Below are 24,584 nucleotides of genomic sequence, written 5' to 3'. Positions count from 1 at the left end.
CTGCTGATTATAAAACGTGCAGCAGTCAGCAACTTTAACAACTTCTTGACACAGTTTCTTTTTCATGTTTTCCGTTCTCTCCCTGTGAACATGACAAAAGAGGAGGGAAGACTAAATCCTGCCTACATGTGTGTTGCCTCAGCAGGGATGATATTACTGGAGAATAGTTGATCTACAGGAGAAACAGATCTGAAAGCAGCGCAGAACGACTGAGAGCTGCTCTGCCAGAGATTCTATTATATTTATATATGTTGAAACTTTGTGTTTCCTTTTACATAAATAAAAACATTTCCACTATAAATTGGTGCAGAAACTTTCACCAGAATGCAGGAAATGAAATGTTTAATGATCAAAGTTTCCTGGGGGAGGTCCCCCCACACCCCCCACCTACATCTCTGCACTGAGGATATCTTTAAAACACTGTTTAAGGATCTTTTCATCTTGCTCTTCTGAACATAATATTGCATATCGTGATGTCTCGCGAGCTAAGTGTCTGTTCACAGCCCGAGTGTGAACACAAAGTGAAGCCCTTGCCCTTTGCACTACATTCCCCTGTGCTGCGGTGCCAATTTGAATTTCCCCTATGGCTGATCAATAAATGGCCAAAAATCCTAATGCTGTGGACAGATTATGAAAGAACGGGGCCCCTGAACACAGACATGTAAAGGCCCCTCAGGCCTCCTGCACGGTTCCAAATCCCCCAGAGTGAAAGAGGCTCTTTGAGCACTCATTAGAGGAGCAGACTGAACTCCTCATCTATGGTCACTGCTCGCCCTCTTTAATCTGTGGAACGTTTCATTTCAGAAAATCCACATTTTAAATGCTCTAAAAAATAAAACAGTGGTTTGTTAGTTAATCTGAAATTCTGGAAAAAGCAAACAAAAGTTCAGTAAGATTCCCAGAGTTCCTTTGAAGTTGTCCTTATGGTTTTAAACGGTTTAACAGGATCAGCAGCTCTGAGCCTGTTATGGATGACAGGAGAGCAACTGCACTGGACTTGGGGTCAAAAGATCTCAGCCGATGAAAGTGACAGATCGATACATGTCAAGTCTTGACTTGTAAAGGAGCGACCCGCATTAGGACTGTGCCTCCAATGATTATCTGATTGGAGACCACTGGTCTGGACTGATGTGTCCAGATGTGTCCCGGTTTGGGTCAGTCTTTACAGTCGGCAGATATCATCATACATGTGATACGTAAAGAGTCTGAAGTCGCTGATATTTGCCAAGGGGGCAGGTTCCAAAGTTGGAACTGTGAAGCCAACCAAAGCCTACACGGAGGGCTCGAACTAGCTGGTGGTTGGCGTCCATATTTGGTAGTTGGCGTTCTCGCTGGTGGTTGGCGTCCATATTTGGTAGTCGGCGTTCTCGCTGGTGGTTGCTGAGCAGGGGTTCAGTGTGCTTTCTGCTGGATTTGTCCCAGTCGTAAGTTACCAGATGTTTTAATGAGTTTATCTGAGCTCAGATTTCTTCACTGTGGAGAACTCAGGATTTCCCCTCACACTCCCGGGACTTCTCGCCATAAAGCGAGTGCAAGTATCTCAAAATCATACTTGAGTAAATGTGCTCAGTGACTTTCCCTCCGGTGCCACCCTCCTTCCTGCTGAAGTGTCTCCTCCTCGGGTGGAAACCTCCGCTGTGGGCGTAGGGGAACAGGGAACCTCTCCGTCTGAACCGGGACACCCAGGTGAGCTTGTTATGTAACCGTCCTGCTTCCAGGTACCTAACCTGCACTCCCCAGGTAAAGCCTCTTGGCCCGGCCTCTGGCAGCACAACCCTGCGGCCGGCGCTCTAATCTCATTAGGGAGTTATTTTCGGTGCTTCCTTGACTTTTGCTCCAGGACGTAAGAGGGTTAGAGGTTTGCTCTCTGCCTGCAGAGTCACTGCAGCCTGGATGTCGGTCGGCTTGACCCTCCTGCTGCTGACGCCACGGATTTCTAACCATCATTTTTATTCTTCTCTGTCCCAAGAAAAGGACTACTGAATCCTTTACCGAGCTCTCACTGTTGCTGACCGTCAAACATCCGTCTGCTGAGGATCTAAAGAGACCTGCGGTTCTTGTTCGAGGTTGTCTGGATTTGTGTCTCTCTCTAAAACCCTCTCCCTTCCAGGTGAGGAGGATCCCCCAGGCTTCCTGCTCTCGGAGGTTTTTGTTCACCTCGGCGCACCCCCGTCGGACCGCCACCCATGGGGAACCACGGCTCGAACCTGGACGACATCCTGGCGGAGGACATGCACCACTGGTACAACAAGTTCATGCGAGAGTCTCCGTCGGGCCTCATCACGCTGTTCGAGCTGAAGGCCATCCTGGGCCTGAGGGGCATGACGGAGAACGCCAACAGCTACGTGGAACAGGTCTTCTTCACCTTCGACATGGATGGGGTGCGTTTCACGCCGACACACACAGCGGACGGCGAGCCGTTAAACATGTGTTCCTTAAAACTTACCGCTCGCTATTCAAAATCTACTAGTAGTTACTAGTAACCATTTCCACTGTACTACTCAGGGGTTATTATTTATCATTAATAATAAATAATAATATTATTATTTATCTACTAGTGCATATTTTTAGTTACTAGTAACCATTTGTTAGTTAGTAGCAACTTTTCCCATTGAAATCTATGGAGCTCTGCAGTTTAGATATCAGCTAGTCACTTATTGGATAGTTACTAGTAACCATTTCCACTGTACTATTATTTTGATACTTGGGTTTATTTTTTACTTGGAAGTATTTGTTGGTAACTAATTGCACATTTTTGCCATTGAATTGTAAGCGTGTCTATTCCATTAATTACTAGTACTTGACTTTTACTTACTAGTAAAACTAATGACTGTGTGATACCTGAACTGCAGAGGCAGTAACGTGCAACTTGTTACTACTAACAATCCTGTTTTACAAGTGACAATTGATTAGATACCAGCGCTTATGTTTTAGTTACTCACAACAATTCCATTTGTTACTAGTAAGTATTTCAGAATCAGAGTCAGAAGGAGCTTTATTGCCACCTACGAGCAATTTGCTTTGGTGATGAGGTGCTACACGTAGACAAACATACAGCTGACCTAAATAAGTTGATGTAGAAATATATAAATATGGAATAAACAGATGCAAGTTATATAAGAATAAAAGAAGAGAAAGAACAATGAGGCAGATATTTCCATGTGCATTACTCCAGACGTATTGCAACAGGAGAGAGTATTGTGTGCATAAATATATAAATTGACAATATAAAACAATTTAAATAACAATAAAACAAAAACGATTAACAACAAATATGTGCAATATAGTTAGTAGCAGTGTTGGGCAGTTACTGTAATATTACTTTTCCCAGTAAATAGTAACAGATTACTGTAATATTACTTTTCCCAGTAAATAGTAACAGATTACTGTAATATTATTACAGTTACTAATCCAAGTAACGCTGCGTTACTCGTTACTGAACGCACCATCCTTGACGTGAATCAGCGACTGTGCAGCAGCTCAGCAGCACCAGACTTTGATTTGGGTTTACTTGCTTTATTAAATGTTCTTAAGAAACGTTTTGTAAAAAGAGACTGCTTTGTTTGGGGGTGAAGGTGTCCTAGTGAAAGTAATATAGTAACTAGTTACTTTTATCACCCAGTAATAAGTAAAGTAATATTTTTACTTTTTTAATAATAAGTAAGTCGTAATATATATTACATTTCTGAGTAACTTGCCCAACACTGGTTACTAGTAGTAACCTACAGGGCTCTGCTGTTCACATATCACAGATATAACCATCTCCATTTTACTAGTCATTATTATTTATCTACTAGTGCATATTTTTAGTTACTAGTAACTATTCTGTTCTTACAAGTAAGAATTAAAATGTGACTATCAACAAGCCATTTTACTAATTATTAATGAATGACTAGAAACAAAAACTAATTTATTAGTAAGAAAAAAAATTTCTAGTGTCTTTTGGAATAGTTACTAGTAACTATCCTGTTTTACTAGTAACACTTGATTAGATACTAGTACTTGACTTTTAGTTACTATTTCCATATTAGCAATCACTAATATTTAGATTCTAGAGCATATTGTTTAGTTACTAGTAACTAATGAATAGGTAACATGTGAACAGCAGAGTCCCGTAGATGGGAAAATGTGCAATTACTTACTAGTAACTAAAATTAGTTAGTAGTAAGTAATTAAGAAGTACTAGTAGCTTTTAAATAGCGTTAAATAGTACATTTTCAGTAAGAAATAAATGTTAAAACGGTGTGCCATACACAGCGAGGTTTTTCAAAATAAAGGTTTTAAGGAAATGCTCTCTAAATGTGGCGAGTTGTTGTCATGTCATTTTCCATTTTTTAAAGTCTTTGCCTCTGGTTTGTCTACGGGTTTCACTGGACCAGAGCCGGTCTGAGCCTCACTGGGGCCTGGAGCACAAAAATGTGACCTCCGAGTCCAAAAACACTTTAACAACCTGGTCATTTTTGTCGATAATTATCAGGATAAAAGTCAAATCATTATTTCTTTCAGGTTTAAAGGCTGATTTTTGCTCCTGAGTGAAAGTTAATGTGGTTTTAAACTTTTCTCTCTGGTCTGAACAAACAAAGAGGATCACTTCACAAATCTGAGGCAGAACATTCAGAACTATTCTGATAAAATCTGTTTTCAACAAATATGCAAACTTAAGTGTCGATTCATTTGATTGAATTCATTTAAATCACAAACATTTACTGAACATTTGTTATAATTATTGAGGGCAATGTGATAATTACATTATTAAATTATTGCCCAGCCGTAGTAAAAAACTGATTCAAAGTAAAACTATATATTTATATATTTCAGCAACAATCCAGTCAGGTTACAGACTAATCAAAGATTTGAAAGCTTCAGTCAAATAAAACGGACTTGAAACCTGAAGTTACAGCGACGGGTTTGAATAACTGGCCGGTTGTTTATTGGAAAGAACTTGTAATATTCAGATGTTGCTGGTTCCAGAATATTTATTGTGAACAGTAAAGTGTCCTGCTGTTTATTTTTTATTTTGATCTTAAATATTCTAACACACATTTCTGCATTATTCTAACTCATAGTTTTAAGTTAAAACAACTTCATTACATTTATACAACTTTCAATTTCAAGCTAAGAGGATTTAAATTCCAAATATGTTTCAGTTTACTTAGGGCTGGACAATAAACAATAACAATCGCAATTTATTCAATAACAATAAAACAAATGTTCAATAAATGTTTGACTTTATTCACTTGAATCAGACATGAATAAGGACTTAATTTTTTTATTAAGATGTTTATTTTGTTGAGGAAAAAGGACTGAAAAAAGCTTTTACTAGATTTTGTTGACAAAGATTTTATCATAATAATTTTGAATGTTCTCCCTCAGATTTGTGAAGTGATCCACAAGTGTTGACCATAAAGAAAAGTTTAAACCGCAATTAACCATCAGGTTTCTTCAACTTACACTCAGGAGCAAAAATCAGCCTTTAAACTCGAAAGAAATAACGATTTGATATTTATCCTGATAATTATTGATATCGAATAGAAACTTTTTCTCGTGATAACATTTTAGTTTTCACAGTATCTCCAGTGTGTGATTAGTAGATTATGTCCATGTGTCAGCTTTGCCAAAGAAGACAGTTTCTCCCAAACTCCAAAGACACAGCATATTTTTTTTCTTTCACTGCCAATCCCCGTATTTCCACAACTAACCTACGAACCAAAGTTCAATCAACCACAAAAGTCTCAAACAGTCAAAACAATGAATTAATGCAACTTTTACTTTCTTTCAGCAGCAGTTCCTGTTTTTCTGCCCAACATTGTTTTTTTATGAGTTAAGTGCGATTTATTCTCATGCGTCAGGCCTACGAGCGTAGCCACGCATTTATACTTGTGCGTCGGTGTCTGCAACGTTCTGCAATTACACCGCCAAACGCTGTGTTGACTTTAGCTAACTTGCGGTTTAGCCCTCCGCTAACTTGAATGGGGGTAAAATTTAATACGTGCGGCTGTCTCTTTAATAACTAAAATTAAAAACACAGGTTGTTCGGTCGCAGCAGCCTCTACAGGTAAAACAGTACGCTGCCACATAATTAAAATCATTAACGTTATTGGGTCACACTTTGGGAATGTGACTACTAGTCGATCGAAACTAATTTTGATCATCAATTAATCTTCATCTTGTATCAAAAATGCCAAAAACGTCCAGGTGAAGCTTCTCAGATGTGAAAGTCTGCAGAGTTTCTTTGTCTTGCGTCACTTTTTGTGATCTGGGAAATTATAAGAGCCATTTTTTTTGACATAATAAAGCAGAATTGATTAACGGAGAAAATATCCGACAGAGTAATGGATAAAAATAATAATTTGTTGCAACTACATGTGAAAATCAAATACAAACAAACCAGATTAACACACCTCTTTATGTTTTTATGAATAAATCATCTTAACTCAAGGTTATGGAGCTTTTAACTGCATCTCATGGTTTTCATCTGCTCAGCTGTCATGTGATAACGCCTCTGACTGATGAAGACCGAGCGGTGTGAATAAAAGCTTCAGTTGAACCACTTGTTCCAAATTAGACTTTGACATTTAAACATGCTTTTATTTTGAAGGTTAACCAGACATCATGTTCTGTCTCATATTATTTTATTTCATATTATTCTAGAAAACTGAAAATTTACTATTCAAGTACATCTCTCTGGAGTTTTCTGACACGGGAAAGTTATTTTAGTTTCTGCTGCAGAGACGTTAAAGTGTGAAGTAGGACAAAGATGGCTGATGCTGAGCTCCTTGGCTCTCTGTCTAAGAGGCTTACAGTGTTATTATCCCTGCTGTGTGTTCATGGCGAGCTAAGTGGATTCATAGTGTGTGGCGGTGAAGTTCAGGGAGGTGATGTCATCAGAGGAAGGTCAGCGAAGACCACAGGGTTCATTTAGTCTTTTCCACGACTCATTTTGCCCAATAGATTTCCGCCAGCAAGTGATTTCTGCGTATATAATAATTACCAAGTACATTTAATAGGTGATAATTTAATATTTTTATAGTTTTGTATTGATTATGAGTAGAAACCTAATGAAATGATCATCACAGACTGTGGTGGTGAAAATGACTGCAGCTCAGACGTCTTACTTATGGCGCTTAGAATAATGAACAGATGGGGAATAAGCGCTTTCTTCCATAGATTTTTTGGGGTGTGAAGCATTTGGTGCAGTTGCATTTGGGACTTTTCCAGCTCCGATTATTCTAGTTTAATATGGAAGATTTTATTGGACTTTATTATTTTTAACCCACAGAAAACAATCCCCAAATCTGTACAATGATGCGCAAATATTTCACAATCTACAAATATGTATTTTTACATTTGTGATGTGTAAAATCATTTCCACAAAAATACAGGGTGACTTCTACATTTGCACATTTGCAGATTGCTTTCTGTTAATTTGTGGGTTATGTTACATTTGTAACTTCTTTTTTACGCATTTGTGGAATTTTGTCCAATGTGTACAGCGGAGATTTGTAAAAAAAAAAAAATATACACAAATATCTCACTACCCAAAACATGTATATTTACATTTGTGTATGATGCGCAAATATTTCACAATCTAAAAATATGTATTTTTACATTTGTGATTTGTAAAATCATATCCACAACAATACAGTGTGATTTGCAAATGTGTACAATTTACTCTGTACACACATATTTTAATTTCACATACAAAGTGTTATTTACGCATTTGTGGATCTATTTTATACACAAATTAGTTTTTGCACATATCACAGTCAATTTGCAGGTCACGCTATATTTGTGACTTCCTTTTTACGCATTTGTGGAATTTTGTCCAATCTGTAAAGAGAGATCTGTAAGTGTGAGTGCAGTTTATTAGCTACACCAGCAGGTGGCGGTAGCGACCTTGCCTCTCATGAGTTGTAAGAATATCCACTGCAGTACCCAGGGTCATCTGTAGGAGACAACAACTTCTGCTTCTGCTGGACCACTGGACTCTACTCAGTCTAAATTTTTCCATACAAGTGTATATAGTTTACTACTGAATACTTTATCACTGTATTTGTTTTCCTGTCAGAGCTTTGAAAGAAAGCTTTGTAAAAGTATATGAAAAGCAGAGAAGCGCTTTGCACCAGGTGCCAGACGGGTTTGTACTTGAGTAACTTCAGTGTCACACAGTTTTCTGCTTTGAATCTCTACTGATCCGTTCACAAGCAGCATTTGTTTTCAAATTCAAATATAATTTGCACATTTACTGTTTTGGTTTTTTTTGCAACTACAGATCTTCTACACATTCACAAATCATCACACGCTGACTTTTCACAAGTTTACAAAGAGTTATTTAAACTACAGAGTTTGATTTATTTGTGAACATACGAACATCCAAGCTCGTGTTTTTTCTACAAAATGTTTTACATAATTGGACAAAAAAGCCAAAGTTCTCAAATGTTAAATGTTGTCTGAACTCAACGCAACTGTACAATATGATGATTTAAATCAGGACTCCGTAAAAACGGCACGAATCTAACCAGACGTTCGACACTTAGCTAATCGTTCTTAGATTAAAAATAAAGTCTGAGCTTAAAAACAGAACAGAAAATGATCCTAACAGCCTCACGCTGGGTTAACCTCCCTCTCTTCTGTCTGCAGGACGGATACATCGACTTTGTCGAGTACATTGCGGCCATCAGTCTGATGCTGAAAGGAGAAATCAACCAGAAACTAAAGTGGTACTTCAAACTGTTCGACCAGGACGGCAACGGCAAGATCGACAAGGAAGAACTGGAGACCATCTTCTCGGTAATCACCACACAAACAGACCTCAGGGTGATCGATACGGCTCGACACAAAACAGACGAGTTCAGCGTTTAGCAGCGTACGAGGGTCACCTGCTGAGCGCCACCTGTAGAGGGAAGGTCTGTACTGAAAGAAACCTGACATCACATTTACTGTCTACACTAGGGCTGTAACGCTTCTGATGAGCTCATTGGTCTGTTTGTCTCTCTGTTGCCTCTCATTAAGACAGCACAACTGTGGCAGCGGCGGCCGGTGGGGGCGGTAGCGGTGTATATCGTATTTCTATATACAGCAGTTTATTGTTTAATAGTTAATAGTTTAGTGTTTAATACTTTAATCTGCTCCACACAATCAAACACTGCGTCTCTGGTCTCTCAGGTAAACACGCCGCCTCTTCCTGTCTCTCTCTCTCTCTCTCTCCGTGTTTAATAAACTCACCCGTGAGTCAGTTTTCAAGTGTGTTGAAACCGAAACTAACGTTAGTGAGTGACATCTGCAGTGGTGCGTTTACTGTTCTCCGTAATGTAACATTTTCTCTGCAAATAAATGCTGAAGTGGGTTGCCAGATATACTTTGGCAGGTGTAAATATACACCCAAGTAAACAGAACACACTGTATGGGGATTGAACCGCCGACCATCCAATTAACGGCCAACCCGCTCTACCTCCTGAGCCACAGCCGCCCCCTTTTAGAGGAAATGTATAAAAATAGATGACCAAGACTTCTGGATCAAATGGTGCAAAATCTACTTTCTAACTTTAAATACGAGGAATGTTTTTTATAGAAGAACGTTATAGAACAGACGCTACAGACTGAAGCTGTGAACCTGTGCGTGAATCACTGACGGTCTGAGACCGGGGCTGGATTATCTGAAAGTAGACGAGTGTTAATCTGCTGAAAGAACTAAATCTATCAGGGGACAGGAAGCTGCTGGAACTGGGTCAAAGTCTGGACGGTCAAACCAGTCTGCAGGACGTCAAGAGGGTCCAGTCGGATGTGGAGGGTTAAACCCTCTGTGGAGAATCACAACTGCACAATTTAAAGAGGACATGGCAAAAAGAGTCCTGAGGAAAGCTACAAATAAAAGGGAAACTGAAAGAGGACAGAAAGACAAATGGATAGAGTGAAAGTGGAAAGTAAAAAAGCTTGAAGCTGAAATTGAAATGTGTACTAAAACTTTAAACAATACTTCTGGTTTAATTGATCCTCCTTAGCTGACATTCAATCCCAGATTATTCTCATCATCTTTGACTCATTTCATCATTTAGAAATAAGTGAACAAACCTGCAGATTCTGAGCTTCTAAAAGGAGACATATTAAACTGCTTTTCCAGTCCTATATAATAGTTCTGTGACGCCTGTACGGCAGCTTTGCATGATTCAAAGTTCAATAAAATGCTTTTCTGTCTTATTCTGGTTCTTCATGTAGGCCTTCATTTCAGCCTCGGTCTGAAACAAGCTGTAGATGCTCCTGTCTCTTTAAGCCCCCCCCTCAAAGCCCCCTGTCTTCTGATTGGCCAAGACCTGACGCATGTTACCAGGATGCTGTTGCTATGCAGAGCAATGACCATATATGGAACACCAGCTCTGTCTGGCTCGATGTGTCGTATTACGGAGCCGTTGGTAGAAAAAGCCGTCGACAACAGAGCGTTCAGAGCAGGAGGAAATCTGAGGTTTTGGCTCACAGGGATTTCTTTTAAAGACTTTGACCTCATTATTTGAAGCTCTGGCCATGTTTAACATGAACATCTGCCATTGTAGATAAGTCATAAAATGTGGAAAGGCATCATAGCTTTTCTTTAAGGTTTTAAAGGCAGCATCCATGTTTTGCTTACCTGTTCTGAGTCCGACTGTGTGTCTCCCCCTGCAGGCCATCCAGGACATCACCCGGAACAGAGACATCGACCCCGAGGAAATCGTCTCGCTCATATTTGAGCGGATCGATGTGAATGGAGAAGGTACAGAACAAGGCGCTGCTTATTGTTAATACCACCGATGCTAACGTAGGGCTGGACAATAAAACAATAATTATCGCAATATTTATTTTTTCAATAACAATTTATGTTCAATAAATATTCAATAAACGTTTGACTTTATTCACTTGAATCATACACGAATTAGGACTTAATTTTTTAATAAGATGTTTATTTTGTTGAGGAAAAATGACTGAAAAAAGCTTTTACTTAATTTTATTTTAAAGATTTTATCATCATTGATTTGTATGTTCTACCTCAGATTTGTGAAGTGATCCACTGTTTGGCTTCAAGTGTTGAATATAAAGAAGAGTTTAAACCACAATTAACCATCAGGTTAATTACTAGCTACCCTCCAGGCAGTCAGTGGACATAAAGTTGTTCCTGTGATGTAGAGACAGAGCTCAGTTAAAACTTTATGGATACAGATTAATAACTCGCCGCTCTGAAACTCTCGCTCCAGTCCATGTTGCCAAGCTGGTCGGCAACACGTACGGCTGAACCCGAGCCGTTTACCGGCTTCTCGCCGACGAGTGAATTACAAAGGTTAGAGTCCCTGTTTTCTCAGCTGTTAACTTGTTGACAGGGCCGCTTGTCAACCGCTTTTACCAGAGTTTGTAGCGTGGACAATCTGGATTTACAGTGACAACTGTATCTAAGGAAGGATTAGAGTCCCCTATATTTTGCTTTTATGTTTTATGTAAAGCACTTTGAATTACCTTGTTGTTGAAATGTGAGGCCAAACAACCAATCAGAGCCTCGAAAACCTGCCCGGTTGTCATGAAGCAGCCTGGTGTGAGCGTTTAAACCTTTGCACTGGTGTCTGCGTCGCTCTAGTGTGTATGTTACACGTCCGTCGTCGGTGTAGGCAGCTGCAAACGATGGCGGCATCGCATGAGACGCGTGTACGAGCCTTGAACCGGCTTAGGCAGAAGAAGAAGGACGAAGCGGAAATGTGTCGGAGGTAAATGTGATGCTACCAAGCCGACAAATCAGTTCCTGCGGTCTGCGGTCTGCATGTTTGGCAAGGTGAACATCGGGCTACGGCGTAGATTCGACACAGAAGTATAAATTTACCTTTACTCACTCGTCCTCCGAAATAGAACTGGACTTCACCGCCGACCTCTAACAGTCACACAAAGTCAGAGGCAAACGCTCTGGATCCACATCTCCTGGAAATCCCTGCAGCCAAAAACGCTGTGAAAGTAGTCTACAGGCTTTCACGTGTCACGCCTGCTGCACACGAATGATCTTTTTATATTTTAATCTACCTTCTGTAGACAGGATCATTTAGGCCAATGGTTTCCAACCTTCTTTCCTTGGCGCCCCTCTACTTTTATCTTAGAAAGGCTGAGCCCCCCCAACAGCTGACAAAACACGCACAGAGAAAAAGATGATGTAATTACTTATTAATAGCGAACAAATGGAGCCAAATGACACCTCCGTGGCTCTGTGTAAATCAGTGCCAGCTCTTGGTCGTCTTCACCAACAGTCTCCTGGTGTTTTGTTTTGAGCAGGAGATCATGAACTTTTTCTGTTTCAAAACCATTCCAGCCGCACTACTAAGTAGTCTGCCTACTATTTTAAGCGACAGACTTTTGATAAAGCTTTGGGCACCCCCTGTGATCTCTGGGTCCGACCCCAGGTTGGGAACCACTGATTTAGGCAGATAATCTATTGCGAACACCTCCGCGATGGTTAGGAGGGAGAATCGGACCCAAAATCGTCCCAGTTATCCTCATGCATGAGCGGAAATAGCCGTACAATTTGAACACCCGATCTGTCTGCAGTGTTCTCATGTTGTATTGTTTAACGTACGTGTCCAGGACTCCCTCAGAGCTGCTGCTGCTGCCGCTGAAATAACAGGCAGTCCAACCCATTTAGTTTCCATTCCCTGTTATAACCCCTCAACTGTCCTTTGACCCCTCAGGTGAGCTGACCCTGGAGGAGTTCATCGAGGGCGCCAAAGACCACGACGACATCATGGACATGCTGAAGAAAATGATGGACCTGACGCCAGTGTTAGTCATCATCGTGGAGGGCCTGAAGGCATGACAGCGCTCTGGCACAAAGACTGACTGAAGCAGAAACCCTCCCCACCCCAGATAATACCCATCAACCCTCACTGCCCATCAAAGAGAAAGAAACATCTGCTCCTGATGTTTCATGGTCAGAGACTGTGGACAGTGATTGGCAGATCCCAGGCTGATCTCTTTGAAGAAGACTTTAATGTTTCGGTTCTCCAACGTGATCCTTCAGTCCCACGAAATCCACCGTCACAAAGATCATGTTGAACTTCGAATTAAAGTGATGATTCCAGTTTCCACCAGATATGTCAGGGGCCCCGAACCCCCAAACGTGGTTGGTACCGGCTGACTTTACAGCAGCTTTGGTGTAAACCAGCCGACACCAGTTTGTGATTTTGCAGATATTTTCTGTACCGTCTTTGCATCGATGTTTGAGAATATCTTTGAGAATTTTGCTATGTTGATTTCGACCATTTCGTCCACCCATGTTTGTGAGCATTTTTTGAAACTGGTCCAGTATTAAGTGAGCGTGCTGCAGTCAGCAGCAGTGAAACAGCAGATGGAAAGGATCCCTACAGAGAGAGACCTTTTTTTAAAGAGCAAGATCTCTGTATCACGCTCATCAAAGCCAAGTTTGACAAAAACAGTAATTTTACCTTATTATGAAATTATTTAACGTCAGTCCTGCAGACATCAGGGCGCTCGCTCAATACTGGACCCGTTTCAGAAAATGCTGTCCCAGTTGGTTTATAATTATACCCTTTAATGCTGTTAAAGGTTCAGAAGCCTGAGTCATAATGGAGCAGATTTACCAGAGGTTTCTTTTACAGGGACAGCATCAGCAGCCGGCTGCTGCACATTAACAATCCTAACTAAAGGCTTGAAAAACTCAAACAGTAGCATTACGTCCATAAACATCTACTGAAGGACCCTATTTCCTGGTAGTAAAACGAGTCATTTCGCTCAGGTTGTGACGGTCAAATATATTAATCCAACGTGTTACAGCAGCTGTTTTGGCCGCTAGTAAAAGTTACTTCAAGCACGGGGCATTTCCTGACAGCTCAGAGGCATTGCGAGGCAACCCAGCCGACCAATCACAGTTCTTACGGACTGCGTCGCCTCGACGTGTAGAGGAGGTGCACGTCAGTCAACGCCGTAGGGTAGGGTAGGGGGCTACGCAGAAGCTACGTCGTCGAGTCGACGCAGAAGTATAAATCGCACTTAAGTGAGCGCGCTGCAGACGGCAGCAGTGAAACAGCTGCACCGTGATCTTTCAAAACATGATGGGAAGGATCCCTACAGAGAGAGAACTTTTTTTAAAGAGTAAGATTTTTATTTAACCAGAAACAGACGCTTATATTTCACTCTCACCAAAGCCACCAGACTCCATTGACAAAAACAGTAATTTAACCATTTTAAATTTAAAGGAATAAACTTTTTAACCTACTTCAATGGTTTTTCACATTTGAATGTAAACGAACAGAAAGGTCGTTTGGATGCGCCACAACATGTAACCACGGTTATTTTCTTTTTGTTCTTTGACAGCGTTAGTTTGGGGCGACTGGTCTCTCATTTTGAAGTTCAAAGGAATCTGGTGAAAGATTTGAACGTTGAAGACGTTTTTACTTTCACACGACGCTGTGAGAGACAAGATTGAGATGATGAAGGGGTGTGTTTGAACACGATGTGTGAAAACTGATTTTAACTCTTGATGGTCGAGTCGAGAAATTGAGGCCATTTTGTCCTTAAAGCTGCGAACTGATAGATGTTCGGTCAGATCTGATGTGCAGGTTAGCATCAACGCTAACAGCTCTTCTAGTGCAATACATTGATCTTTACAGACAAAATATCCAGTAAACTTTGTTTTTAACCCGTCATGTTTTGTGTTGCCTTAACATTAAAGTTTTTAAACAATATTTGTGTCTTTAATTTAAACTCTTCACATCAACATTAACCAATCAGAAATCATTATTATTGATGGTTTTATTCACCTGCTCCGGGAATTAAAATCATTTATCAGTTTGTTTGAATCCTGGTGGACAGTTTTGTGGAAGGTGAAGTAAAAATCACAGTAAACATCATCACACAAACACATGGGACATATTGAGCTCTTTTATTTTAAAATATAGAAAAACAAACATCATAAAAAGGTCTTTCTGTTCTGTTTTGGTCCACGTGGGGTTCTAACAGAACCAGGGTTCTGCTGTATGGACTCTGGGACGGGTTGAGACGCTTTCAGTCAGACAGTTTTCAGTCTGAGGTGCCTTAAAGCTTCAAATTCAGAAATAATATTTCAGCTGATTGGATGCTCTAATTCCAGTAATGTACCGTCCATACAGGGCCGTGGGAGGCTGTTTCCCAGCATGCACCGGTTAAGAGGTGGGGTGTACCTGGACAGGTAACAGTGCAGTGCAGACACCTTATTTTTAACAAGAAACTTAATCCAAAAACTGCAGTTTTAACTGCGATTAGAGGGTTATTTTGGTATTTTTAAAACATCACATCTGTGCAGTACGTGCGGCTGTAAAGTATTCCTTCCTGTCAAAATGGCGTCCACAGGAAGTGCTTCTTGTTGCCCCCGACAGTCTCAGACTGTTACACCAGGTGTCTGACAACATTATGGAAAGGATCCCTACGAGGGACTCCAGGTGACCCCCTTTGTGTTTAACAGGAAGGACAGTTGTTGCAGGAAGACGGCGGTGGAAACGAGGGAGAGGAGCTGCTGACGTTACTCCAACACGACAAACTCCTCTCCCTCGTTTCCACCGCCGTCTTCCTGCAACAGCTCGCTATTTGAAGTTAGAGCTGTAAAGGTGCACAGTGTTCCTAATTATAAATGTCACTGGGGCTCAAACAGACATATTGTGATGTTACTGAGCCTTTGGGCGTGCTGTTCCCGCCTGTAATGAAACTTTAAATATTTATCGTCCTGCATGCAGGGCTGCAACAATTAAACTTCGCTACACTTTTGTTTTTTTATCCGTTTTTTCCAGGCTTTATTGCCAAAACCTCTGACATAAGTACTAAGTCGTTGGAAGATGAAGACGGGGTTTTTGGATTAAAGAGCAGCAGACCACAATCCGCCCGTCCGGTTGTTTGGCCCACGGCGGGTGCGGTGATCGCTCAGAGGAAACAGAGCCAGGAGAGGAGCCATGCTGGCCCAGCTTGGACTTAATTCTGCCTCTAAAGAGCCGGTCTGGATGAAACGGGACTCATGTTGACCAGACAACGGAATTCAGAGGCTGTTGTGCCCACATCGTTACAGAGACCTGCCCCATCAACACCCGGATCAAGCACCTGGCAGGTGGTCCGTGTTCTGAGCGGTCAGCGCAAGACTCTGGCGAGATGAGAGGAGGCGGACTCTGTGTTTTACATCAATGATGCTCGGTGCTCAAACGCAGTCAGGATGGTTTCCCAGATATCAGACTGTTTACTGTGAAGACGAAACTTTCATATTATCATCTGGTCGCTGCTGTTTACATTCACCCCAGATGCAAATTCATAAATTCCACTGCAGAATGGAGACGCAACAGGATATATTGTTTTATTTTACTTTATATGTTACCATATTTTAATAAAGGCCTGCACTTAATTACATGTTGTGTGTGTAAACTTGTACATTGATTAGTCAATTAATGACAACTATTTTGATAATCAATTAATCGTTTCAGTCATTTTTTAAAAGCAGAAATGTGCAAGATGTGCTGGAGTCTTTGGGCGACAAGTACATTCACATTTTTGTCTCTTTTTTTTAACCGTTGCACATGTAACATGTTTGATACTTTCTGTGAATATAATCCAATTAATCTTATTTCCATCCTGTACAGACGCCTTATTTTGAAAATCGGACGTTGTCACATGTGTTTCCTCCTCGCGCTAAATTCATCCAGTCCGACTCAGTTTTTAATGTTGTAACATGAAGACTTCACAGCTCTCTTCAGGTCAGACTCTCATACTGCAGCACTTGTCTTTGGAAAGAGACAAACTGACAGGATAAAGTATTTTGATGATATTTTTGTGATGACTGGAAATTTGATGTTTTGATAAATCTGAAAAGAAGAAACTTTTGCCATAAACTTTATTAAACTCCGTTGTCTTGTATTGTTCATGATTCAGCACACAGCAGGCAGCAACGCAGCCTGAAGCACCGAGCGATCAGTCCACTGATGTTTGGTTCTCACATCTAAAATCTGATGTTTTTTTCTGCTCCTGAACGTCCCTGAAGCTGCTGAAACACCAGAGCGTGATGCAGAGCGGTCTGTGTTTGGTCAATATTACAGGAGAAGAAGAAAGAACATGAAGCCAGAACAGAGTCACTTCCTCCGGACTGATCTGCACAGTGAGCGCTCTGAGTCTGAGGTGTGTTGGGGATCTAACCTGTGACCTCCCAGGTACACGGCGGCGTCTCACAGCTGTTTGGGCTTCTCCTCCCGCCTCAGCAGACTGGCGTACAGACGCAGGAAGGAGTAGCAGACGCCCACGGAGCAGTACACCGACGTCGCCAGCAGGGGGAGGAAGGGCAGCCTCTGTTGCCACGGCGACAGGGGGAAGACGACCTCGCAGGCGATCGCAACGACAACCAGCCCCAGCAGGTAGGCGGACTCCAGAGGACGCAGCAGAGGCATCTGACCGCTGGGAGAAGAGAGCCGGTAATCTGATTACTAAAAGGAGTACGGGACAGTTTCATGATGCTGCTGCAAAGCACTCTGGGTATTCGAGTCTTTGTTGTCGCCAGATGATAAAAGTATAATTCAGTGGCCTGTACTATGAAGCGAGGTAACTGGCTTATCCCAGTAACTTCAGGTGTAACTTCCCGGTGAACCCGCACTACGAAAGGTGGACAGGTGTTACCCGAGGTCTGTTGCCATGGCAATTTACGCCGCGTCTCTAAAACTGCTCCGAGCAGGTTTTGTTGGTGGTTAACTGGAGGTTACCCTGCACGTGGACTACACACCACATCTGTACTCAGTGTTAATGAGGAGAATAGGATATTAATACACACCGCTTCATAAAACCTGTTTAGATTTCATCCTGATTTGTTCCACCGAGGCTGCGGTGAAGTTCAGACAGCGAGCTCTGCAGCCTCTGACTGTAGAGAGGAATCTTAATTAATTAAAGGGACAGTTTCTTAGATGGAGCCCGTCTGTAGTCTGTAATTGAATAAGTGTTTTCACATATTTAGATTATTTTACGTGTCCAAAAAATAGGAGCCAGGGTCGCCGAGAAAACAAATCCTAGATGAAAGTGTGAAATTTAATATCCTGAAACTATCAACGCGCATTAAGAAAACTCTGCCTGCACGGCCGAACACGCCCCTTTTATAAGAACGCGCACCAACTCCAATTAAGTCAACACCGACTCAACTAACCAACATCTTATCCACCGTCGTAGTACCGTTTAACTCCAGTGTAGGCGGTCAGAGTCTGAGTACACTCTGAGGAGGTTGAACTCCCTTCGTAGAGCAGGCCGCAGGTGTTATCCTATATTTTTCTTACAGTCAAGAAATCTCAGACTCTAAAAAACTATCAACATGTCAGCGCGTCTCTCTGCCCTGTCGGACTTCCTGAGGCTCTCAGCTCTGAGCCCACTGGTTCATCCTGAAGATGTAAGTCTTTAAAAACACCTCAGAAATGTGATGTTTCATGTTTAAAAGCCTCACTAATTTCCTCAAAGTTGTGCATCAGTTGGGGATTATTTTCGGCGGCGGATGAATCACTATGTGGTGCTGAAGAGCGTGTTTGGGCCAGTCTAGTGCAGCGCAGCCTGCAGCCTGTATCCGCAACATTATTTTGTATTTTTACATTAAAATAATTATTTTGAGGAAACACCTGTAAATATGGTGAAGGGCCTCTTTGTCATTAGCACTGCGGCCTCCCTGCGCCAGCTCCTGCACCAACACTGTAACACTGGACATTTATCACAATAACAAAGCGTTAAGGCTCGTGCACACTACACGGCCAATGGCGTCGGCCGAAGGTGAAAGGATGGATCAGCACACGCAGGTAGCAGCAGTCTGAGCTACAGAGAGCTGGAGGGGAGTAAAAAGGGGTTTGCAGTGAAAAGTAGCTGCCTGCTCTCATTGGCTGGATGTGGATGTCCGTCGGCCGACTCCTTCAGATATTTGGCGTGCTGGATATCTGGCAGACGTCAGCGATGTGTCAGAAATGTGTCGGGGAGCCGTTTTGATGCGTCGTTGTGTAGTTCACACATAACGACAAATCGGGGTTAAAACCGCGTGGTGTGAACGAGGTTTTACGGCACCAACAGGACTCTTCAGCGAGCTATAAGAAGCAGCAACAAGTACATGATGTGCAGTGCGTCCTGTGGAAGAAGCTTGGCTCTGTTTTCTCAGTACGGATATGGACTTGCTTTTACTTGTTGAGCTGAAAGGCTGCAGGACAGACGGCGAGCTGGCCTTCTTTCTGTTCGACTAGTCGGGAATAAGCTGCTCGCCTGCGTCTGTGCTGCTGCGCTTGATGTTTGGTGGCCAGTTTTTGTAGGAGCGGTTCTTCTGTACGACAGCAGCGAGTTACACTCACACAACTTACGTAATGTTGTAAAAACAGGTTTTATATCAAGACAATAAAAGTCGTTCCTTCACCTGTGAAGTTTCCTCAGAGCGGTGAAAGAGTAGATCACGAACATCAGCATCAGAACCACTTTGATGGGCAGCTCTGCAGAACACATTTAATAACCCGAGTGATTCATGACATTCAGGAAGAACTCACGCTCCTGTCCCCAGACCAAACCTCCGCACTCCCCGTCTGACCGGTGTTTTACCTGCGGGGGTGAAGATCAGCGGGAACAGGGAGTAATGACCTGTGGTGGTCAGAACCAGGAAGATCCCAGCATCCTCTCTGCTCTCCACCGCCAGGATGCTACAGGAAGACAGACAGACAAAAACCTTTAAATGTGTCAAGAGCTTCGGTGCTGGTTTATCTCCTGTCAGAACACAACACATTTACATGAAGGCGATATATCGTGTTACAACCTTTAAATTTATGGTTAGATTATTCAGTACCGTTTTATTTGTACTCAGGGCTGCTTTTCTTCAAAGCATTTTATTTATCATTTTAATGATGTATGTATTATTTTCTTTAAGGTTCAAAGAGCGTTCCAAAGGTTGATTCATTTACCCTGCATAATTTGATCTAGCCAAAGACAGCTATTATAAGCAGTCTGTACTCTGAGTCATTGAAAGGTCAAGGGAGAGCTTGAGCGAGATAAGGACCCAGGTGCACCAGCGTAACGAGTTTCAGCCTTCACAGCACACCAGACAAGACAAGACCGGGAAAACACGAGTTGGTCTGTCAGCACACAGAGCAAACTGACAGACGGATGATTGTTTATGCCAAGAAATAGTAGTTTCAAGGGACCCTTTAGAGACAACAGCCTGACAGCCTGTTAAGCACCATGGCTGATTTGAAATGATTGTGTAACCACAAACCACAATCTTATTCGTTTGAGTTTTAATGGTGTAAAATAATGCATGCAGGTTTGATGAGTTTTATGACTAGACTCTAGTAAACCACGTTTTTAACTTTGATAAGACAAAAAGTAAAATGATTAAAATAGCATGAAGTAAATGAGGCCATATAAATGCATTTATTATAATTACTACTGATAATAATTAGCAGTGATAATATTAATGGGGCGACACAAACGGTTGACAAGAAACTGACCGACAACTTTTATATTTAAATGTTAGGGACAATTCAGAAATCGCTGACAAGCTCTGAGGAGCAACAGCAATATTACTGTCCGTGAGAAGCTGCGTCATGAATATTATTACATATTAATATGGAAAATATTTTTGATGTCGTTCAATTACAAGAATGACCTGGCGATGGTAAGGGCGACAGTAATAAATGTCCGTGCGAAACAGTGCGCTGTATAGTTATATGGATTAAATGAAGCCTCGATGCAAAGAATTTACGTCGATGCATTTTAGAAATCGATTTAAATCGCTGAACCGTTTCAGCCTCACACTAAAGTGGCCACTAGAGGTCTCTGGTCAGCGAACACAGAGGAGGAGATCACGTAGAAATCCCGCCTAAGTGGGAGGAGATTGAGTATAAAAGGAGGTGTTCATCCTGATGCCTGCGACGACCTAACTCTGGTTTCATTTGGACTCTTTTTGACTGTTTCCAGAGAAGTTTTTGGACTGCAAGTTATTGACTGTTTGGCAAATTTCTTGAAGTTGGGGAGAGAAGTTTTGGGTTTTTAACTTTTCTTCGTCTGCTGGTTGGACAAAACAGAACAAAGTGACTCCTATTAGTTTTTATCTAGTTGGGAAACTTCATTCCCATCCTCGTCTGTGAAGAAAAAACACCCATAATATTTAATAACAACACATTTTATCTTTCTTTTGTCTTTAACTAAGAAGCACTTTACAGTGTGAATAAAACTTTACTCGCTTACTTACAACCTTCACAATACTGTATTTACCTGAGGGGCAGGATGGCGATGAGGACGGCCTTCTCGTGGACGTGCCAGCCGAACATGAAGGAGCCCAGAGCGCAGAGCAGCAGGCAGCGCAGGAAACCCCGAGCACCGCGAGGACGCCGCCAGATGGACGCCACCGCCGGCTTCAGAGAAGCGGGGACAGCGAGGACAAGAAAGGAGGACAGACAGAAACCCGGTCAGTTGGTCTGAAGAAAGTTATTCTGTACCGAGACGTCCTCAGTCTCCATCTCATTCACACCAGATCTACAATTTAATCTCATTAACTTTTTAGCTTTGAATCAGAAACTTCAGTATTTGGATCAAGTAGCTCGTAAAAAACATTTAATCAACATCCAATATTTTCTGCTGCCGTATCACAGATCGTCCCAGACATGATATTTAATTCTGTTTGGATATATTTATATTAGTATTTTGGACACTGGGTGGAGGGCAGAGGTGACAGGAAGTGGTCAGCTTACACGCAAACAACAAAAGAATAAGAAACCAACCGGTGTGTTCATCCATTTGTACTTTTCTCAACTGCAATAATGTCTGGAAAATCTGCGTAAAAACTTCACTACCCGCCTACCTGTGTATGACGGCAAAGAGATTGGAAAGTAAAGCTAAAGCAAAGGAAAAATTGCCATTACAGTATCGACCGAAACAGCCCGGTATAGAGTAGAATCGAAACCAGAACTTCACTGGATGCGTTTTGTAACCAGATCGCAGCAAATACTGACTATTTCTCTGGTTTAGCTTGCAGCCAAACACGCAAACAACACACCGACAGAAAGAGAAGAGCAGCCTTTCTTTCCTCATGTGCCCGCACCATAAACTGTATTAAAAAAAAAGCCGCGATCAGCTGATTTTACTGACGGAGGCTGCTTCAGGTGCAGCTGGTTTGATCGGCTGGACGTGCGGCCTCTCGTTGTTTAAACAGACTGACTCGTTTTATACTTGTGACTGTCGTTTGCGGCTCACCCCTAAAGGAAAAAGGAGGTTTTTTTTTAAGTAACAGTTATTTGAAACAAGAAAAAATAAAACAGATCACCTTGCTTGTACATAACAACAATAAAAATAATAATAGGCTGCCTGTGGCTTCAACAGGTGGCGTTTTATGCAAGGTATTGAATGAAGTACTCTACTGGTATCAGTATCAGTTTAAAGCCCCTTCTCCACCGCTCAGTACCAGCTCGACTCGCCTCCGTTTGGGTTTCCATTGTAGAAATGTTGGACCTGTACTTTTTTTTCATATCACCTCCGTCGAGGTTCCAGTCGAGCTGAGGGAAACTAAAATGTAACGTGAAAACACAGCAGGCTGCTGATTGGTCAGAATATTCACTATTGACTGCATCATCATTGCTGCACCAGACAGAGGCAACAGGAAGTTTTATATTTTACAGTTTTCATCACTAAATCCACTTCTGAGAAGTTTTGAGGTGAGAGGTAGATTTCCAATATTGACAGTTTTAAGAGAAGTGATGGCGGAACAAGAATGTGCTTTAAAGTTTTCGGAGTTGAGGAGCGGTGAGTTGAGCTGGTACTGGTGGTGGAAAAGGGGCTTAAGGGTCCTGGTTCTGGAGACTCACCAGGATGGAGAGCAGAGTGCAGACCAGTGTGATGGAGGGAGAGACTGAGGGGAGGACCGAGTGCTGAAACTCCTGAACCAACCCGCCCGTCATGGAGGCTCGAGGAAGCCCCGCCTCCTCCAGCAGCTTCAGCCGAACACCTGAACAGGTAAATGGACGGAACAACGAGCAGTCACACAGCAGCGTGTTGTCAGAGAGAGAACAATGTGACCGACGTCTCTCCAAGAGTCGAAAGGCTTTGACAGATCTAAAGGTTAATCTCCAGAAGAATCTTCAGCTTTGACTTTTAATAAGCGGTAATGAGGAGGAGGAGGAGTCTCACCGAGCAGCGCCAGGCTTTTGTCCAGCATGTTGTAGAGGGCCCAGATGTTGGGGGCCCAGTAGGCATGGCAGAGGCCCCGCTTAAAGGGGAAGAGACGGGACAGGACCTGAGGGAGCTGACCCTGAGATAAACACAAAACGTTCATATTGTTCAAATGTCCCCCCTCCCACAATCCTCTGCAACAATCATGCACATGTGGAGCTCAGAGGGAAGCTCAGCCGTCTGAAACATGAACGTACGTCGGCGTAGAGACTCCACTCACCATGGCGATGAAGGGGCCGAAGGACAGAGCGCAGACGGAGGCCACGATGGCGCCCAGAGCCAGCAGACGGAGCGGACTGAAACTCGTCCACCTGACAGACCCGTCTGCACAAAAAAAACAAAAAGACACTCAGAACCAGAAGAAAGTTCACACGTGTTTGTGTGGATGTTGCTGCGTGGCTCCTGGGACGCCGCTTGCTGTTTGGGTTGTTGGCGTTTGGTTAGTTGGTTAATTGCGGCGTTAGAAACCACAACCCTGCACCTACACACCCCCAGACGGTAAACACACGTAGTGCACTGAATGGTAAATAGGCTCAACTGGGGTGGTTGCTCTGGTGGATTGTGGGTAGTTTCTAGGTGACTGCTAGGGTGCACAGTGTGGACCCAGTTCACAGACTCCAATTAAAGCGAGACACGACAGGCAAAGACACGTTTTTATTGTTATTATGATATATTATTATTATATTATTTTTTAACACACACACAGTTTTTTTTATTTTAAATATTTATTTTTACTTTATTTTTACATTTTATTTATTTATTTTGTGTTATTATCATCATCTATTTATTTTAACACACAAACACACACTTTCACAGTTTTTTTTTTTTAAATATTGATTTTTAATTTATATTTTTATTTATTATTATTATAATTGTTATTATTATCTATTTATTTTAAACACACACAAACACGCTTTTGCTATTTTATTAATTTATTTATCTTTAAATATTTTTATTATTGTCTATTTATTTTAACACACACTTTTATTGTTTTATTTATTTTTAAATATTTATTTTTACTTTAAATAAATTTTTTCCACAATGATGCCTCTGAACATCGTCTTATTATCTTCATGGTGTCATTTCTAATGCTGGTTGAATAAAAGAAACTTAAAGTCAGAATTTGCCAGGGGTATGAATAATTTCGGGCTTGACTGAAAATGCTGAAATTGAGAGTTTTGCAGCTGAACAGTTCCTGTGGATGGAGGAGTGATGACCCCGACAGCTGCGGTCAGCTTTTAGGATTGGGCATGGTGGTGGGGGCGCCAATTTAAAATCTCGCCTGGGGCTCCAACATTGTCAGGGCCGGCCCTGCAGTTTTGTGTCTGGTGAGATGTTTGATTTAGTCCGACAGAAAAGTTTCATACATCAGCCAGAAAGGAACAGATCAGGTGTGTGTG

General features: G+C 41.9%; 2 protein-coding genes across 4 annotated transcripts in view; one reads left to right on the top strand and one right to left on the bottom strand.

The window, feature by feature from the left end:
- The first annotated feature begins 2,186 nt into the window (after window positions 1-2,186).
- Window positions 2,187-12,814, top strand: guca1d (guanylate cyclase activator 1d). Its single transcript, XM_046039563.1, has 4 exons — window positions 2,187-2,381; window positions 8,641-8,790; window positions 10,657-10,744; window positions 12,690-12,814. The coding sequence occupies exons 1-4, from the start codon at window positions 2,187-2,189 to the stop codon at window positions 12,812-12,814; spliced, it is 558 nt and encodes a 185-aa protein (XP_045895519.1).
- A 4,033-nt stretch (window positions 12,815-16,847) lies between these two features.
- The window catches only part of alg8 (ALG8 alpha-1,3-glucosyltransferase), a 13,102-nt gene continuing 5,365 nt past the window's right edge, over window positions 16,848-24,584 (bottom strand). For 2 of the 3 annotated variants that reach the window (XM_046041079.1, XM_046041081.1), the window contains exons 7-13: window positions 23,405-23,508; window positions 23,143-23,263; window positions 22,821-22,960; window positions 21,235-21,374; window positions 19,567-19,664; window positions 19,388-19,460; window positions 16,848-17,418 (exon numbers count right to left, since the gene is read on the bottom strand). In XM_046041079.1, coding sequence (XP_045897035.1) covers window positions 17,193-17,418; window positions 19,388-19,460; window positions 19,567-19,664; window positions 21,235-21,374; window positions 22,821-22,960; window positions 23,143-23,263; window positions 23,405-23,508 — 902 coding nt within the window. In that variant the 3' untranslated portion in view covers window positions 16,848-17,192. The remainder of the gene's footprint in view (window positions 17,419-19,387; window positions 19,461-19,566; window positions 19,665-21,234; window positions 21,375-22,820; window positions 22,961-23,142; window positions 23,264-23,404; window positions 23,509-24,584) is intronic. The other variant, XM_046041080.1, reaches the window with a different exon arrangement.

The sequence above is a fragment of the Micropterus dolomieu genome, linkage group LG23 (assembly GCF_021292245.1).
Source record: "Micropterus dolomieu isolate WLL.071019.BEF.003 ecotype Adirondacks linkage group LG23, ASM2129224v1, whole genome shotgun sequence".
Taxonomy (NCBI): Eukaryota; Metazoa; Chordata; class Actinopteri; order Centrarchiformes; family Centrarchidae; genus Micropterus; species Micropterus dolomieu.
The sequence above is the reverse complement of the archived record's forward strand: the minus strand, read 5'-3'. Positions and strand labels throughout refer to the sequence as shown.

What these genes read in the sequence shown, in the direction of transcription:
- guca1d (XM_046039563.1), top strand. Translation starts at nt 2,187, where the DNA reads ATGGGGAACCACGGCTCGAACCTGGACGACATCCTGGCGGAGGACATG. An exon ending in TCACCTTCGACATGGATGGG is followed by an intron (nt 2,382 to 8,640) that starts GTGCGTTTCACG and finishes TTCTGTCTGCAG; the next exon opens with GACGGATACATCGACTTTGT. An exon ending in AACTGGAGACCATCTTCTCG is followed by an intron (nt 8,791 to 10,656) that starts GTAATCACCACA and finishes CTCCCCCTGCAG; the next exon opens with GCCATCCAGGACATCACCCG.